This window comes from Cornus florida, unplaced genomic scaffold (assembly GCF_030987335.1).
Source record: "Cornus florida cultivar Cherokee Brave unplaced genomic scaffold, ASM3098733v1 CherokeeBrave_3.0.0_Hap2_Chr08, whole genome shotgun sequence".
Lineage (NCBI taxonomy): Eukaryota > Viridiplantae > Streptophyta > Magnoliopsida > Cornales > Cornaceae > Cornus > Cornus florida.
The window spans coordinates 25,784,035-25,799,841 of NW_026775578.1; the positions used below are offsets into that span (position 1 = coordinate 25,784,035).

At 34.7% G+C, this 15,807-nt stretch overlaps 2 protein-coding genes across 3 annotated transcripts; both read left to right on the forward strand.

Moving 5' to 3' along the window:
* The first annotated feature begins 279 nt into the window (after positions 1–279).
* LOC132270924 (uncharacterized) lies at positions 280–1,391 on the forward strand. Its single transcript, XM_059772141.1, has one exon. The coding sequence runs from the start codon at positions 467–469 to the stop codon at positions 1,145–1,147; it is 681 nt and encodes a 226-aa protein (XP_059628124.1). The 5' UTR covers positions 280–466; the 3' UTR covers positions 1,148–1,391.
* A 4,655-nt stretch (positions 1,392–6,046) lies between these two features.
* LOC132270925 (uncharacterized) lies at positions 6,047–15,302 on the forward strand. 2 transcript variants are annotated; one of them, XM_059772142.1, is made up of 10 exons: positions 6,047–6,220; positions 6,322–6,370; positions 8,526–8,632; positions 11,117–11,162; positions 12,640–12,774; positions 12,901–12,990; positions 13,121–13,249; positions 13,355–13,438; positions 13,525–13,589; positions 14,749–15,302. In XM_059772142.1, the coding sequence occupies exons 1-10, from the start codon at positions 6,108–6,110 to the stop codon at positions 14,933–14,935; spliced, it is 1,005 nt and encodes a 334-aa protein (XP_059628125.1). In that variant the 5' UTR covers positions 6,047–6,107; the 3' UTR covers positions 14,936–15,302. The 2 variants fall into 2 exon arrangements, with proteins under 2 accessions (XP_059628125.1, XP_059628126.1); XM_059772143.1 differs by lacking the exon at positions 12,640–12,774.
* Positions 15,303–15,807: the final 505 nt, after the last annotated feature.

The following is a 15,807-nucleotide window of genomic DNA, read 5'->3' on the forward strand; positions in this document are numbered from 1 at the left end:
AGCAACTGGAATTATTAATTAATTTCACACACACACACACATATATATATATATATATGAGGGAAAAGTGGATACATCATGAGATAAGTCATCAGAATGTGTGGGGGCACTTGAGAACTCCAACCTACTCCATTTGAATACCCACTACTTGTAATTAAAATATAAAATAATACAGTAATAATAAAATTATAAAATAATGGTGTGACATACATATAACCTCCCTTAAAAAAAAGAAAGAATAAGTGCTAGAATTAAAGTTAGTACTAATATTTATGTAAAGTAGACAACCCACTTTTTGACCCAAACATCAAAACTACAAGAAAATTCCATCAATAAACAATACACCATCAAAAGCCTTAGATTGGTTTCTTATCATATCATATCACATACCAAACAAAAGTCATCCACTACCACTACCACCACCACAACCCCCCTTACCAACACCACTGCAACTCATAAACCACCAATGGAAGAAAAAGAGAAGAAGAACAAGAACAAGAAGCAAAAACACCAGCACCCAAATGATCAAACCACAAAACCCACATCGGATTTTGCATTCAAGCCCACCTCCGACGTCAAGGGTCTCCGGTTCGGCGGCCAATTCATAGTAAAATCGTTCACAATCCGGCGAGCTCGGCCGCTCGAGCTCCTAAACCTCCTCTCTCTCCCACCATGCAACACCAAAGAGATATCCAAGCCCAGCACAAAGCTACCATTTCCTTCCACAACGGCATTTTTGCCTACAAACTTCACAATATTGGCTCACCATGCATGGCACACACTCACACTAGGCCTCGGAACAAAGAAGTCTAAGGTGCTTCTATTCGTTTTCGAGTCGGAGAACATGAAGGTGGCGGTGGAGAGGGCGTGGCCGGCGGAGATACCTCTAGGGGAGGTGAACAAGAAGCTGATAAGGGGGATGACCGGATGTGAGATGGCGCGGTTTAAGTTCAGGAAAGGGTGCATCACATTTTATGTTTATGCAGTGAGGAGAGTTGGGAGTTTAGGGTTTTCATGTGCTGATGATTTGAGGACTGTTTTGCAGACTGTGGTTGCACTCAAAGATTTCTTGGATCACACTGCTATGCTTGCCATGCCTAACCAGAGAAGCATCAGTTATGCACCTCCTGTGGCCATGGCTCATTAGGGCTTTTTAATTTCTCTCTTTTTTTTTACTTAACACCATCATTGTTCATCATCGTCTTCTTCTTTAATTCCTCTCTCCCAAGAATTATTAATCTCTTCTCTCTTTCTGTTTCTCTTTTTCTTGACTTCTCTCAAATATTTTATTTTTTTGATGGGGGTAATTTTTTTTTGGGAGATCTTGTTTTTCTTTTTTAATACCTGTTCAATGTAATTTAGCTGAATAAATTGAAGGTTTTGACAGTGAATCCATGACTTTATATATATATATATATATATATATATATATATATATATATTTTGGGCTTTGTATGTTGATTGTCTTTGTATTATTGTATATATATTATTTGCATCAACACATGATTATTTGGGAAAGGCAAGTAACATATACAAAATTAACCTGAGAAAATGCCAATACTGTTATATCCTTATCACAAAGGGACTTCCTCTTCTTTGAATTGTTGTGAATTGATTACATTCTTAACCTTTTTAGGACTTTGGAAGTATTGATATATATATATTTTTAAATTATACTATCCATCCAGTGTTGTTGGAATTTAATTAAAAAAAAAAAAAAAAAATCCTTATGGTTATTAAAAAATCTATTGTCAAAACCTACTTTGATGTAGAGTAACAATTATTGTAAGTGCTTTGATCATAGATTCAGAGATGTCCATACAGGACAATAAATAACAATAAAAAGACCCATGCTATTTCATTATCTTGTAATTTCCTTATGCCAATTGCAAACACTCTTGTTTGAACTCCAAATCATTCTCATAAGTATCATACTAAATCCCATCAATTGAATTACTTTTTCAAGAACTACGAGACATCTAAGTCATACAAGTAAAGAGATCTATTCATTGATAAGACGGGAATTGGATGGATGATAAAATAGAATCTGGGTTGCGAACAGTGATTCAATTGATGATGATCGATTGATGATGAAAAAAAGAGAATTCTTGGTTCAGCTCCCCACTTTAACGACAGAAAAAAAGTATTACAAATAATCGCAATTATGTGATTATCCAATTCCATCAATTGATGAGATGACTCTCAACCAAGATTATTCTATCACACACATAAATCTACTATCACACAGCAGTTTTTACAGTAAATCGCACTGTATATGGCAAAAAACTTACTCAACATTGTCACTCAACTAAAGGAGAGACGTCCGAAGTTCTAAACAATTGAAAATTTTGTTTGGCAGATTGTCAGACAATAGACACTGTTTTTTCGTGACTTGAGCTGAGATCTCACCCGTGAAACCCAAATGTCCAAGCACCCAAAATATAAAAAACACTATTTTTCTGCAGATCTATATAACAATGTTTTCTGCAACTAGAAAAAGTTACTACAAACTTACAAAGTTTCTCGAAAAGTCAAAAGTTCAGGACTTGAACAATATAAATATATAGTATTAATTATTTATGAAATTGGTTGTATGTGTATGGAATAATAGATATATATATATATATACACACTCTGGTTTTAGGTTCATGACAGATATTACGTGCCCTACTAGATATCCTCCTACCTTATTGATTGTAATCCATCCAATGGTGATTGCTGTTGTGTGGTATTGGACTTGTTTTATATATATTACTCCGTATATGATATAGATCACCCAGTACTGGGACCCACCATCTAGATTCTAATCCAATGGACAATATAGTTTTGCCTTTTGTGTGGTGTTGGAGTGCATGGACATGGTTGTGCCCTATTCAATATGTCGGTTATTAGTTGCATTATGCATGGAAGAGAGAGACTGAACAGTTGAGATTGTGGGATGAATGATGGCATGCATGCATGCATGGATGGAAGGGGAGTAGATATTTGGTATGTTCGGTGCTCGGTTAATCTGAATCGTATGTCCACAATATGTGCATTAACAGGGTGCACTGTACGCTAAAAGCACTGAATATTTATTGATGGATGGGTGGATGTGATGATGATGGATGAGAAAAAAAGCTGAAGGACATTATGGAAGGCATAAAAAGGGAGTTTTAGGTGAACTGTGAAATGACCAAACCCATCCCACCACTAGAGACTTGAGAAGCTTTATGGTCTACCAAAGTGAGGGAAAAGGAGAACAACCTTCTTTTTCTAATTCCCCCTATCTTTGGCTTTAATCATGCCATGAGAAGGTCCCATCCCCAACTACCTTTTTTCACATGAATCATCAACTTCACACATTTCTCTGCTTTTGCTTTAATAAATGGACTTTGAATGTGCTTGTCTATGAGGTGGTGGGCAAGCCCTATGTGCCCATTGATGTGTGTTTGCTATCTCATCATTTCCTCAACCAGTTTTCCATTAATTGTACAATTTGGATAATGATTTTCAAACCTTGACCGGAAACTCGTGAGTGATATAAGTTGATAAGAAATTTTTAATTTATCAGTTAGAGTTGTTTTAGGTTTAAATAGTATTATCGGTAAATTTTTCTTTTAAGTCGAGACGCCTAATTCCCGATTGTGAGAGGGTAGTGTGGGTTTCTCACTGCTCACTCCCTCTCGTTGTCGAAAATTAAATGTCAGACATCCTACCATTTTTTAAGGAGAATATTTGTTATAAGGTTGAAGTTAGCATCAAATGCCATTACTAGGGATTCTTTGTATCTCTTTTCCTAGTCATGTGGCAAATTTCATCAAATGAGGTATTATAAGCTATTGATTTAAGCTTTGACAGCAATTGTACGTGTTTTGGGCCATATCAATCTTTGTACGTAACTGTGATTTACAAGATCATTTCTAAGACTTTTAGTTAATTGATTGAAGCAAATTATGAGCGATCTTATTTTTCCATATCAAAATGGTATTATATGTGAAGCTTTATATGCGGCTCTAGTCCTAACATCCCGACTTTAGCACTCAATACATCCCCCAATTTTGCACTTTTTCTTTGGTGATGATACCTTTCTTTTTTCTATATTTATTTTTATTCTAGTCAAACTATTTGGGGATTCTTAACTTGTATTACTCTTACTCCTAAGTAAGTCCTCTCTCAAGGTCATTATGGATATATGCCACTTATATATATATATATATATATATATATATATATATATATATTGTCTGGATTGGTTGGTATTTGAGGTGAAAAGAACATGGTGGTTAAGAAAAAAGAAGTCCATTTCTTAGGATTTGGTGGAGAGAATCCATCATATTAAGGTTGGAATAGGCTTCTTCTTTACATAACGAGCAAAATGTATTAAGTGATTCGACTCAACTTCTCTCATCAATAAAAACTTTAACAAAGAAAATTACTATGGTGAAAATTGAACTCAAAAAAAAAGTTTAAATGTTAAAATTTTGAGTCTCAAAATTGTACGTATTCGGTTACATTTATGTGAATATAAGATGACGTCATTATTTTTTTCTTTCTCATTTTTTCTTTTCTTTTTATCACTTTCGAATCCTTGACTTAGAGTATGAGAGTGAAGACCCAAATCTACTATGACAAAGGTAAATCCAGGGGCGGCTCAATGTTATTTGAGGCCTTAGGCGAAAAAAATAAAGTGGCCTTTTAATTAAATCTACCCATATATTTATGTCAGTATTATGATAATTATTTGTTTTGTGATTTCTAAACTAAATTTTTTCCAAACTCTAGTCCTATTGTTAATTAATTAGCCATGTGCTTTTTAAAAGTCATATTTAACAATATAAATAAAAATTATAAACAAAATATATATAATTTTATGATAACTAAAATTAATAAAACTATAAACTAATTTAAGTTATAGAATAATATAAACTGATTTCGAATGATTTGGTATAATACTCCAATAAATTCTTTAATAGAATATAAGTGTATTCAAAATCTTATTACAGAGTGAGATTGTAAATTGTAACAGTGGAGAAGATGAAAAAAAAAAAAAAAATTATAATGAGAGAAGAGAAAAAATATATAAGGAGTAAGAAAAAAAGAGAAAATAAAAGTTAATAGGTGTCTTAGAAAAAATATAGAAAGTTTCACCAATTTTCACTTAAATATATATTTAATATTTAGTGTGTGTATATATGCTGATGTAATGAGGGTGAGAGAGAGCCAAAAAAAAAAAAAAAATTATAATAATACAAAGATAGAAATATTTTGGGCACACTTTGTATTTGTTGAGGTTTAACAATATAAGAAAATAAAATATTTAGGTAAGTTATAATATATAAAAAAAAAAAAATTTGGGGGCCCCTCAAAAAAAGTATAAAGAATAGAAATTTTTTAGATCAACTGTCAAATTTCTTTATACGTTAAAGTTTAATAATTAAAGGAAATACTATAATTGTTTTAGAAAAGTTATAATATATAAAGAAACAAAAAATTATGAAGCCTTCTTATTGGATGGAGCCTTAGGCAATCGCCTAACTCGCCTACGGCTCCAGCCGCCGTCAATAGAAATGATAATGTCATCTCCACTTACAGTTAAAAAATAATAATAATGTGTGAAACTACTTATCATTTTCCTAAAATTTGAAGTGCTAAATTGAAAATATTTAGGTTTGTGTTAATTAAAAGTGATCCTATCTTAAATTTTACCTTATTTTATGTGGCATTTTATGCTTTTAAATGATATATCTAGATTATGTTATTAAATGCACATTTATTCAGAAATTAGTGCCAAATTGAGTCATAAACCAACTTGGGCCCTGTTTTGGGATCAAAATTCTGCACAACATTGTAATATCTAAACGGGCTTGGCCTTAGGCCTATATACAAATGAATTGGGCTGTAACGGAAACAAAGACATTTAAATGGGAAGGAGATCATAAATGGGCCTCACATGGTTCGACCCAGAACCACATAATGGACCCACACAACAATCTTTAATCCAAATGATATAAAAGCCCATAATCCATATACAACTTTGATAGTATTTTATTACTCCGTACATTTTAGTTCTTCAATCAACAATTGATGAAGTGTTTAGCAAAGACGAACTAAAATCAGAGCCTATAATGGGGTGGCTATGGCCGATCGTTGACTTCTTTGTCATTGTAGTTCTGGTTTTGGTTTTAGGGTTAGGTTCTGCGATTGTATTCGAATCATTCAGAAGAAGATTCAATCATGCGTAAGTTCTTGTCAAAAACCCTAATATATATGTGTGTGAAATATATTCTTTTCTTTCTCGGTCTCGTTTTGAATGCATTCTATTTTAATTCTTTTTTACAGTCATCTTGAAGCTCATCCAATATTCGAGGATCCAAAATCATTGAAACAGGTATATTTAGTACTTTAATCAGTAAAATTAAACATTTATATAAGTGTTGTTTAAGTATACATTTATGTTAGTGAACTTCCACAACAACAAAAAAAAAACATTTATCTTCTCAATTTACGTATGAAGTAATTTACATCAATGTACGTTCAATATGCATCACAACTAATCAACATTTTTTAAAAATGTAATTTTTGACATATAAACTTAGAGGATCAAAGTAAATCAATGCACACAAATCCTTTCGACATGCATATGCATTAACTAATCAAGTACTTTGAAATGTGAAACAATAAAAATGATAATCATGTAAATTTTAAACATATATTATGTCATCATAATAATTAAGAACAAGCACTACATGCAATTAATGTAAGTAGTCAACATAAACTCATGAATTCCAACAAATATACCCAAAAATTAAACAATATGATGATGATGTGATGCAGGGTATGTAAATTCACAGTCATTTAGAAAAAAGAAAAGAAAAGAAAAGAAAAGAACATGACTGTATCATTATATGTGTCATTGTCATCATCCTTTCCTTAATCCCATATGAATTGCCCACCACATGAATCAACAGGTGCAAACAGTAGGCTTGAGCTGAGCTGAGATGTCAATGGTCTAGTGTCGAATTAGTTATAGTGCATTGCCTGAGATTAATCATGAAGGTTAAAAAGGTGTGTGAGGGGGTGGAGATAATCAAAGAGTGTAGAATCATTGCACCAATTAAAGTGCTACTAAAGAACCCAGTATGAAAAATTAAAGCTTCAGTAGCTGCACTTACTTGAGAAACTGTTAAAATTTGGAACCTGTAGCTTGTCACAGTTTGCCAATGTTGCAAGGTCAAGTTATTATACTGCAGAATAGCTGACCTTTTCTTTTGGTGGGTTGAGTAGCTGACTTGTTAGTTACTTCTTGCATAAAAAATGCTCAAGTATATCACTTATCAAAAAAAAAAAAAAAAGCTCAAGTATATCACATGTAGTTGCACACAATTGGGAAACCTCATCTTGTGCGAGCTTTTGAGCGGCTGGAAGTACACATTGCTATAGCATACTTTGTTTTACATTCTCGTATTGCTTTATAATTATTTCTCTTAGTTATAGAATACTGTTGGAGCTAGTGTTCTGTATGATTACACCTCTATCTCGTTAGAAAGTTCTTTTGAAGGCCAATCTCCCTCAGGAGTATAGGTTGTCTTCATCTGTAAAGTTGGATAACAGTTTGTGGATCCCATTTTCTTTATTTTCTGTAGTTTATCATAGAATGATTGGTGAAAGTAATTTCTGGATTTATTTTTGGGTGAATTTAAACCTTCTGCACAATGCGTACGTGTGAAGCAATCTTTTTAGGCAATATGTGAACTTCAAGATGAAAAGGAGAAATAGCAATATAAGCAATATCACTTCAATTATTTTGAGTAGTTAATATATGTAGATAGATAGATGTTAAGAAAAATGAAATTGAAGACAGAAATTGAATATGAATGACACAAGAATATAACGTGGTTCGGCCACCTGGGCCTATATCCACGGGACACAAAGCCTAAAGGGCTACTTATCTTTCATTATATTTTGTTTACAATGATCACCTCTATTTATAGGTGAAAGAACACAAACATGTGATAAATATGAAAAATATATTGATGGAAAGATTCCTAAAACCAATCTGATGAATCACACTTATCAATATTCAATCAAGGGCTTATTAAATGGCTCCTATAGTTATATTCTCCAACAATAGATATATTTGATTAGTAGTAAACTTTACATACTTTATTGTATAAGTTGGTATTTGGTATTTATTTATTTTTTAAAGAAAGAAAGAAAAATTGGGGGTGGGGACTGGTGTTCAGCTGTTTATTAGCAAAAGTCTTGATATTAATCAACTCTGCTGTAGGCACTCGTGTCAGGTTTCATGTCCTTACATATTTGATCCATAAGCATTCTGTAAGCGATATAACTCAATTTATTTGAGTAATTGTATATATTTAGATAGATATTTTTGATAAGCTAACTTTATATATTTTATTGTGTAAAGTTGATTTTGTTTTTAATTTAAAAAAAAAAAAAAAAGGAAAAAAAAATTCTGATAATTGGTAGTACTTGTTAGCAAATTCTTGATATTTATTAACTGGTGGAGGCATTTGTGTCAGGTTCCATGTCCTTACATCTTTGATCCTGCCGAGAAGTACATATCTCTGATTATTCCTGCATTCAATGAAGAGCATAGGCTTCCTGGAGCTCTTGATGAAACCATGAAGTAAGTTGAGGCAGAGACATTCGGCCATGTCTAATTACTCAAAAGAATTTAAAAAAGAAGACTGTTACATGTCTATTAATTTTCATATTTATCATTATCACTGCTAAAGCTTCATGTTTTCTCAGCATTTCACTATTCTTTCTACATCTTCCCCCACCCCAATTTTAAATATTGATGCTATATATCATTTGGTAATGTCATTTCTTATGTACCTGCAATTAAGACAGCAGCTGCAATTTCAAATATAAATGTTTATGTTGTACAGTCCATGTGCTGTCATCATTAATGTCAAATAAATTGATATCTTATACTGATTTTGTATAACATAATTTTGACCTAGCAAAAATTGTCAACATTCTGAATGATGATCTAATTCATACTGAAGAGAACAATCATTCTTGATAGCGCACACACTAACATATATATACATATATATATTTCTAATGGTTAACCAAGATGCAAACACAGTTTTGATTAAATGGGCAACACAACAATTTTGATAAATGCGAAGCATTTTAGATTTTCTTTTGGGGATAAGTAAAAAATATCATTAAAGAGTGCCAGAAGGAGCCTTAACCTAGACACTCATATAGAAAAGCAACATCAACAAGGGAGCAAGAAACCCATCTAGTGTACATGTCACTTATGAATTCAGCAAAGGAGAATGCCTCCCTAAACTGACAGAAACACAGAATTAAACATCACGTGTCTCAAATTATGGACCCGAAGCTCCTAGTGTTCCATGTTGTCCTCTATTATTCCTTCCAGGCACTCTTATCAGAGGCATTGGTTTATTGTATCCGCTCCGGCTTAGCTCTTTTACTGACCCTACCCCAGCCTGTTGGGACTCCCATATAACTGGGTCCAGTATGTTTGCCGGTAGCTTCACTAATTGATTTCCAGCATCTCGAGTACTTAGTTTTCCGTCACACATTGAATTATAAATGTGCTTAGCTCTTTCATAGACCCTACCCCAGCTTGATTTTGCAGCATCTCGAGCACTGAGTTTGTCATCACACATTGAACTGCAAACAGGGCTTAGCTGTTTCACAGACCCTACTAGGCCTGAGTTTTGAGCACCGGAGTACTGAATTTGTCGGACTGATGATAACTCGCTAGCTACGGGATTCTACACCAAGGGATGATCTACTATTTAACTTACTCTCTTGCACTTTGAATAACAACTGGGGATATGTTTTCCCCATCTCACCAAATTGTGAAGAGCTAATCCTCAAAGCACATGCTAGAAGGGCTACTTTGCGGGTGCATTTTGCAAGGGGAATAAGCGATACCACTACCACATGTTCTTCTCCAAATGCCTTGCAAAATTTTTTTACCTCAAAACCTACCATTCCTTGATGCCCTTCACCTTGGAGAATCCTCCTCCCTGTCACCGATGATGGTGAAACCATACATCAGCTTAAAAAAAAACAAAGAAAACATTCAAAATCTGTAAATTCCAACCTGCAGTGCCCTGCTGAACTGAATATCCCAAAACACACCACAATCTGAGATATTAACACACTCTAATAAAGGTCTCCTTATTTACTTTAATCCATATTCGTCCGGGAACACTTGCTTAAGAGCAACCGCTTCTCACAAATATCATGCAAGAAACTTGCTCTGTGCTCTGCCCACCTCCAATCACACGATTCACACCTAATATGTTAGAACTCTCACATCCGTTTGTAATACCTCCCCGCAACCTCACCCCTTGAAAACACCTCACCTCTAGTAAAATTCCCCACTCTCCCTGCCCTCCGACTTGCTTTCCTAAATTTTACTTCCACTCACAAGGAGTCACTGTTTCTAAAAAACCGCAGCCTTGATTGATAAGCTAAACTTCCTAATACCTTTCACCTTCAATAATCAAAAGTCAAAAATGTACATGATGCAAACAATATCCCATTCTATTGAGTTATACTTTAACTCCTTATATTACCTATCCATAAGAACTGAGGGTCTAAAAAACCGCAGCCTTAATTGATAAGCAAAACTTCCTAATACCTTTCCCCTTCAATAATCAAAAGTAAAAAATGTACATGATGCAAACAATATCCCATTCTATTGAGTTAAACTTAAAACTCCTTATATTACCTATCCGTAAGAACTGAGGGTCTTGAATTCTTAGCATGTTATTCTCACCCTGGTTGATTACTTGAGCCCAAGTGCTTTTAGAACAATGACATGCCTGGTCTTAGTTCTGTAATCAAAATAGCCAGAACTGGTCAAGTTATAAAGCTAGAGTAATGTTAATTTGTTTACTATCTGATCGACCATGGTTATTTTATCCTTTTATCGACAATGACTTATGAAAATTTGGGTCCGAAGCTGAGATTGATAATAAAGGTGGTTATTTGCACATCTGCATATTGAGTTTCTACTAATATGCTTTCCTGAAGTAGTTTAGTAGTTTTATTAATGACTATTGCAGAAAGTTGTTACTATAATAAGCGTCATAATGTTTGGATATTTGCTTTGCAGTTATCTTCAGGAACGTGCGGCTATGGACAAATCATTTTCTTACGAGGTATGATTTAGTTCCCTTTATTTTTGGTTTCCCTCATGTCTGAACTGTTTCTAGCATATATGACGAAGTATTATATTTGTGAACCTCTTACTACATCCAACATGATTTTCCATGGTCCATACAATGGAAATTTTATGGGTCTATATATGTTTCTAGCTCATTACTTAAATAAAATTCCTATAATGCACATTAACCGAGCAAGCAGAGAAAATAAGTTTCTTCGTTGCAGGAAGCTCCACCAAAAAAAAAGCAAAAAAAAACTTGTAATGGAAAGCTCCCAAAGAAACAACGTGTTGATGTAAGCTTGAGGAAGCTAATTGCAATTGCTTTATCCAATATTTTGTCTTAAAAATTGTATTGAATAGAAAGTTGCATGTTGCATGGTAGAAGTATTGTGAACCTGTTCCAACAGTGATTAGTACATTTTATTTGATCTGGGTCATAGTTATTAAAGGCCTAAGGCGCTAGGCGCGCGCCTAAGTGAAGTGAGGCGCACAATTGAAAATTTAAACTATCATAATAACATTCATATCTCATAAGTCATATCAATATTCTAAAAATTAATATCAACTATAAAAAAGTAAATCCATCAACTATACAAGCATCTAACAATCATAAAACAGAGTACAAATTTGTTTTCTTGAAAGGCAAAGCAAAATGTGTTTTTTGAATGGCAAAACAAAGCACAAAAAGAAATAAATATGTTAACAAAAAAAAAAAAAATGACAGAGAGATGAGAGAACTAGACGAAGAGAGAGATGTAAACAAAGATAAGAAAAGAGGAGAGATCTAGAGGAGAAGAGAGAAAAAAGAAAAGAAAAGAAAGAATTGACGTGGCTTTGTCGTTCATCTCTGCAATTAGGGCTTTGTCTTCGTCTCACAATCTCATTCTATCGTTGTTCGGTTAACACTTTGACTCTTGGGCTTTCTTATGTTTTTTATTCTTTTGAACAAAAGTTCCTTATATCGCATGATTGAGCTTTCTTTTTCTTTATTAAGTTGCCAAAAGTACTCTTTTTGGCTTAAGAAATAGAACAATCGTATTTTTTTAAACAAATATCAGTGAGGCGCGCCCACAAACAGGACGAGGCACAACCGAGGCGCGTGCCTAGTAAACATCAGTGAGCCTGGGATGATAACAGGCGCTAAACCTAAGCCTCGAGCCTAGGCGCGCCTGCATAGATTGTTAATACTATATCTAAGCACTATTGGTCACATATATATATATATATATATATATATATATTAATCTTCTTAGTTGGTACTCACACACACATGCCTCCACTGAGGCTTGAACCCCTGACCTCCCTTTGGGAAGTAAGAGTCTGGTACCGCCAGGCCACTGGCCTGTTGGTAAAGCACTATTGGTCATTAATTGATTTTAAATTGTACAGGATGCATGGATTGTGAGATTTCAATTGTGTCTACTGTTTTCTGATGCCTTTTTCATACTTAATCAAATTAAAATTAAAAACAGGTGATAATTGTTGATGATGGTAGTACTGATGGAACAAAGAGAGTAGCTTTTGACTTTGTGAGAAAATATACAGTAGACTATGTGAGGGTTATCCTCCTTGGAAGAAATCATGGCAAGGGAGAGGCTATACGAAAAGTTAGTCTAATCTAAACCATTCATTCCCTTGGTAACATATCCTGATTATGTTGACGACTCTATATATTCTCTTCATGACGACAATTGATTGAAGCTTTGTACTTCTGTGAAAGCATTGGAAAACAGGGAATGCTTCATTCACGTGGTCAACTACTTCTAATGCTGGATGCTGATGGGGCAACTAAGGTTAATGACTTGGAAAAACTTGAAAATCAGGTCTGTGTCAGCCATGATCATTTATATTGTGGATGTATTGATGCAAAATTTTTATAACTACGTCATTGTCATTCTTTTTCTTTAAATGTTGGCAAAGTTTCTCTAAGGTGGCTTACTTTTTGCCTATCAGATCTGTGCAGTTGCCAGAAAAGAATTTCATGGAGAATCAGCTGCTAGTGATTCAAGTTCAAGAGTTTCTGATATCCCAGTTGCTGCATTTGGTTCTCGTGCACATCTTGAGGAGAAGGCTCTTGCTACAGTTCAGTCTTGTTAATATATGCAACTCTTTTTCTTATACTTTTTGGTTATATCTTTTTATTATTATTTTTATCTTAGTAGTACAAGTGTTCACTTTGTGATTCAGAGGAAGTGGTACCGCAATTTCTTAATGAAAGGTTTCCATGTTGTGGTTCTATTGACTGCTGGTTCAGGGATTCGTGATACACAGGTTAGTTTTCTGCTTCAAAAAAATTCCACCCAGCTTAATACCCATTCTGAATTTCAGCTAAATTTGCTTATTTGGTGTCATCACAGTGTGGTTTTAAGATGTTTACTCGAGCTGCTGCAAGGAAGCTTTTTACAAATATCCGTTTGAAGAGGTAACTCTTTGCAGAACATTTGGAACCTACTTACTATGCCATTAAATTGTGGAGTGACTTGTTTTTTTAAATCGGAACTGTGAAATAACATTGTGCTGACACTTATTTGCTCAGTGAATATAAATTATATCACTGTGTTGACACTTATTTGCTCAGTGAATATAAATTATATCACTGTGTTGCTATCACGGTATCCATTTTTTGAATTCCCTTTTTTTTTTATTATTATTATTATTTTTATTTTTCTGTATTGTAAAGCATCTTTACAGCATCCTGGAAACAGTACCAGACTACTGAAATTGCAAGTGCCACGGTTGTTGTGGCTTACCGGCATCGCCTAAGTGATTGGGCAAAACTTTAAGTAATTGGGCCGCTCAATCAGGATATCCTATGCGTAGCCAAAGCCCAAACTGATGCCCAATACACTCTCTCCTTTTTTCTTTTTCTTTTTTCTCCGACAATGATGGTGTCAGGCCTATTAGGACCCTATGGTCTACAACTGGGCATTTACACTCCTCTCATCATATTTGCACCAGGCAAGTACCAGGAAATTTTCTGGGGCCTCCAAGGGATTCGAACTCCTAACCTCCAATATGTGAGGTGACCCTAAGGGTTGATGTCCAGTATTACATATATTCTAATTTCTACCTCAATATACACATGACACGAATTATGGGCTTGTAAGGGTCATTACTTAATGCAATGGCAAAAGTTTGGGCTGTCAGGTGTGTGAATGCAAATTCTAGTTTAAAAGGAATCAGTTTAATGTAAAATGATGCTAAATTTAAAATTTATGTTCTGTCCATCCCTCACGGCAGGCTGCAGTGACAGAATGGGTAAATGATCTTTTTAGATTAATTACTCGTACGTCTTCAAATTGCAAATGTACGGGCATTGTATCATGGCCATAAGTTTCATTCTTGCTTTAGGTGCACCTTTGCGATACTCAGGCATTGTTTCCACTTGGAATAGATCAGCCTCACCCATGCACTTGTGACAATACATGGGCCCCTCTTGCCTAACCTGCTAGTACTAGTGGTGGTCCTTGCTCACTCACTCACTGGGGTTTGCTGTAAAGATAGGCTCCACTTTTTTCTTGTGCGCTGCTGTAAAGATTTTCAATTTGTTTTGTAGCTTAAAGCAATATGGACTTGTGCAGGTGGTGCTTTGATGTGGAGCTAGTGTACTTGTGCAAATGGTTTCGCATTCCTATTATCGAGATTTCTGTAAATTGGTCTGAGATTCCAGGATCCAAGGTGAATCCACTAAGCATTCCTAACATGCTGTGGGAGATGGCACTTATGTCTGTGGGGTATAGAACAGGCATGTGGAGAATTTCTACTTGAGCCTTTTCATTTTGGAAGCATTATAGTCTTCTTTCTAGCCTCGTTTTAGTGCCGTGGAGGAAGAAGTGACACACAATTTGGTAGCTGCAGGACATTCGCATCTTTAAACACACTTGTACAACGAGCCTTGATCTGACCTCATCACTCAGGTTGTCTAATTATCTTGGGAAAAACTCTTTTTTCTTCATTGTCATTTACTTGAATTTGGTTGATTCGACATAAAATCACAGAGAAAAGACATTAGACAATACATGGAAATTGTTGGTTTAGATGAGGAGGGATTGTTGATTACACTGAGATTTTAATCTTTGGCTCTTGTATTAATTTAGTTATTTAATTCATATTTGACAATTTTAACGAGAGTGGCCATCTGCTGCCTGCATATCACATCACTGACGTCGGGACTCATTTTGCATTGCTCAGAAATGCATAAATTTACTCATTTCCACGGGAGTTGTAACACAATGTGGCAAGTAATATGTGTGAGGAGCGTTCAGAAGCACGTGAGAGAGTTTCTCCGGATCTAGGTTTCAGGCCTAGTGTGCTCCGATTATTCATTTGAAAGATTGTCTCCATTATGATATTTAACCATACAAAAAAGAATTCACATTTTTGCCATCAATTATCTTAATATGATTTGTTTTTGACTGATAATAATTTAAATACCCGAGGATAGGAGAAGGCTCTTAACTTAACGTAATATCTCATAAGATTGAGATAAGCTCAACAGATTACGATAAGGAGGTAGGCTCTACAGTGATAATGAACGTTTTAAGGTCAGAGCGTACTTCCCCGGTAACACATCGGTGCCTGTAGGATGACTTTTTCTTCTCTTTGTTCTGCAGAATCCATCGTCAACATTGGCTACACTA